General features: G+C 36.1%; 1 protein-coding gene across 1 annotated transcript in view; it reads left to right on the forward strand.

Annotated features, from left to right (window-relative positions):
• LOC107654785 (uncharacterized) overlaps nucleotides 1-843 on the forward strand; it is a 10964-nt gene extending 10121 nt beyond the window's left edge. Inside the window, exon 8 of the mRNA XM_016442039.1 lies at nucleotides 700-843. Coding sequence (XP_016297525.1) covers nucleotides 700-769 — 70 coding nt within the window. The 3' untranslated portion in view covers nucleotides 770-843. The remainder of the gene's footprint in view (nucleotides 1-699) is intronic.
• Nucleotides 844-2382: the final 1539 nt, after the last annotated feature.

Below are 2382 nucleotides of genomic sequence, written 5' to 3' on the forward strand. Positions count from 1 at the left end.
AGGTTTTTTTTTTTTTTGGAGGAGGAGGAGTAGGCCTATATGTGGAATTTTCACATTAACTTCACTCAATATAACATGATTTTATTATCGTAATTTGGCTTTATTAAAATAGTATGACGTTAATCTTATTTATTTAGTTATTTTTAAACGTGGCACAAAAATGCTGCAGTATAGGCTACTGAATGCAAACACAATTTTGGCACAGCGGCCCAAAAACAAATAAACAAAAACACAGTGAAAGAAAGCACAAGGTTTTGTTGATATTGTGAGTGCACACAGATACAAGTAGACCATTTGCAGTTCCGAATGATGTATAATCTTACCTTTATGAGCAAAAATGATGGCGTATTTTAAAGTTTCCACTGTTATCAAAAAAAAAAAAAATGCAAGTGATCGCGCTGGTGCCTCCATGTTCTGCAAAGCGCGGTTTAGCTTCCACTCTCCACACAAACGATTGGATATTAATTTTGACTTTATTCTTAAAATATTATACCATTAATCTTATTTATTTAGTTATTTTAGTTTTAAACGTGGCACAAAAATGCTGCAGTATAGGCTACTGAATGCAAACACAATTTTGGTCCAGCTCGACGGGCCCCCAAACTGCCCGGGCCCATATTCACCTGCATACCCTGCATGCCCAGACAATCTTCCACTGTCTGAATTATTATTATGAATCTATTATTTTTCTGTCCACAGGTATGGCTATCCAGACCCTGGCTACCTGAAGAGAGTAAAGGATGAGTTGAAGGCCAAAGGCATTGAATGAAGATTTTATTGATGTTCCCAAATGCACATCTAAGCCAAATGTTTACAAATAAGCCATTGATTGATTATGATATTGTAATACACTTATTTTAAAAGACACGGTATCCAGTCGGACTCGGGCCGAGAGTTCTCATAAGCTGTTGGACAAGGGCCAGGCCCATGCAGGGCTCTATTCGTTCCCTCGTTTCAATTAAAAGTTCCCTCCAGCTCGACGGGCCCCCAAACTGCCCGGGCCCATATTCACCTGCATACCCTGCATGCCCAGACAATCTTCCACTGTCTGAATTATTATTATGAATCTATTATTTTTCTGTCCACAGGTATGGCTATCCAGACCCTGGCTACCTGAAGAGAGTAAAGGATGAGTTGAAGGCCAAAGGCATTGAATGAAGATTTTATTGATGTTCCCAAATGCACATCTAAGCCAAATGTTTACAAATAAGCCATTGATTGATTATGATATTGTAATACACTTATTTTATATATATAGTGACTTTCAGAAGTATTCAGACCCTTGACCAGTTTACTGAAAAACAAACTATTGAACTCTTGTTCGGTGTGAAGCAAATCTTAAATCTCAAAATTAATTATTTGAAAGCAGGATTGGTTTTAACAAAATAAATAAAAAACTAAAACATACAATCTTCCAAAAAATGCAACCCCTCTGTTCTGGAGATCCATGTTTACACAGCTGAAATTACAAATCATTTTTTTCTTTGGTGTATTCATACTATACACCTGCATACATGAAGAACACACTTTATCACGGCCACTAATGTGGTTAGCTAATGCTCACAAATGGAACATTGTAAAGTGTTACCAAAACATTTTCAGTGGGTCAAAATACTTTTGGCTGGCACCATATACAGTTGTGGTCACATGTTTACATACACCTTGCAGAATCTGCAAAATGTTAATCATTTTAACAAAATAAAGGGATGATGACGTGTAAAGTTTTCTTATTTTGTTCAAAGATCATATTTTTCTGTTTAGTATGGCCCATCAGAAGCTGCAGAAGATACTTACATGTTTTGCAGAAGAAAAAATAACCAAAGAATTTGCGGGACTTGCGGGATGATGTTTCTGAAGAGCAGCGGTCAGTTTAACTGCTCAGGACTAACAAAGGACTCATGAAAAAACAGTCATGGATCATCCAGGTAACAGTATTGAGAATCAAGCGTATGCAAACTTTTGAACGGGCTCATTTTGATAAATTCAGTTATTATTTTGTCTTCTGGTGTATATGTAAACATCTGTTATGTGAAATACCATATTCAGGACAGTAACATGTTTTCAGGACAGTAACAAATGTTTATGATCCCTCTTATTTTGTTAAAATTGTGAACATTTTGCAGATTCTGCAAGGTGTATGTAAACTTATGACCACAACTGTATATATTGGTATTGTTTGAATTAAGGTGATGGGCTTCAATGATGTCCAGTTGTAATGAAATGTTTTAGCCTGAAGTTGTCTTGTGATTTTCATGCGTATACACTGCAAATATGAAGTGAGTATATAAAGTACCACACTAAAGGCACTTGTGTTGGTCCTGATACTCGCATATAATAAAAAGTGTGTAGTACTTATTTTAATGTGGGACTATGGCAAAAACT

Source organism: Sinocyclocheilus anshuiensis, unplaced genomic scaffold (assembly GCF_001515605.1).
Source record: "Sinocyclocheilus anshuiensis isolate Anshui unplaced genomic scaffold, SAMN03320099.WGS_v1.1 scaffold819, whole genome shotgun sequence".
NCBI lineage: Eukaryota > Metazoa > Chordata > Actinopteri > Cypriniformes > Cyprinidae > Sinocyclocheilus > Sinocyclocheilus anshuiensis.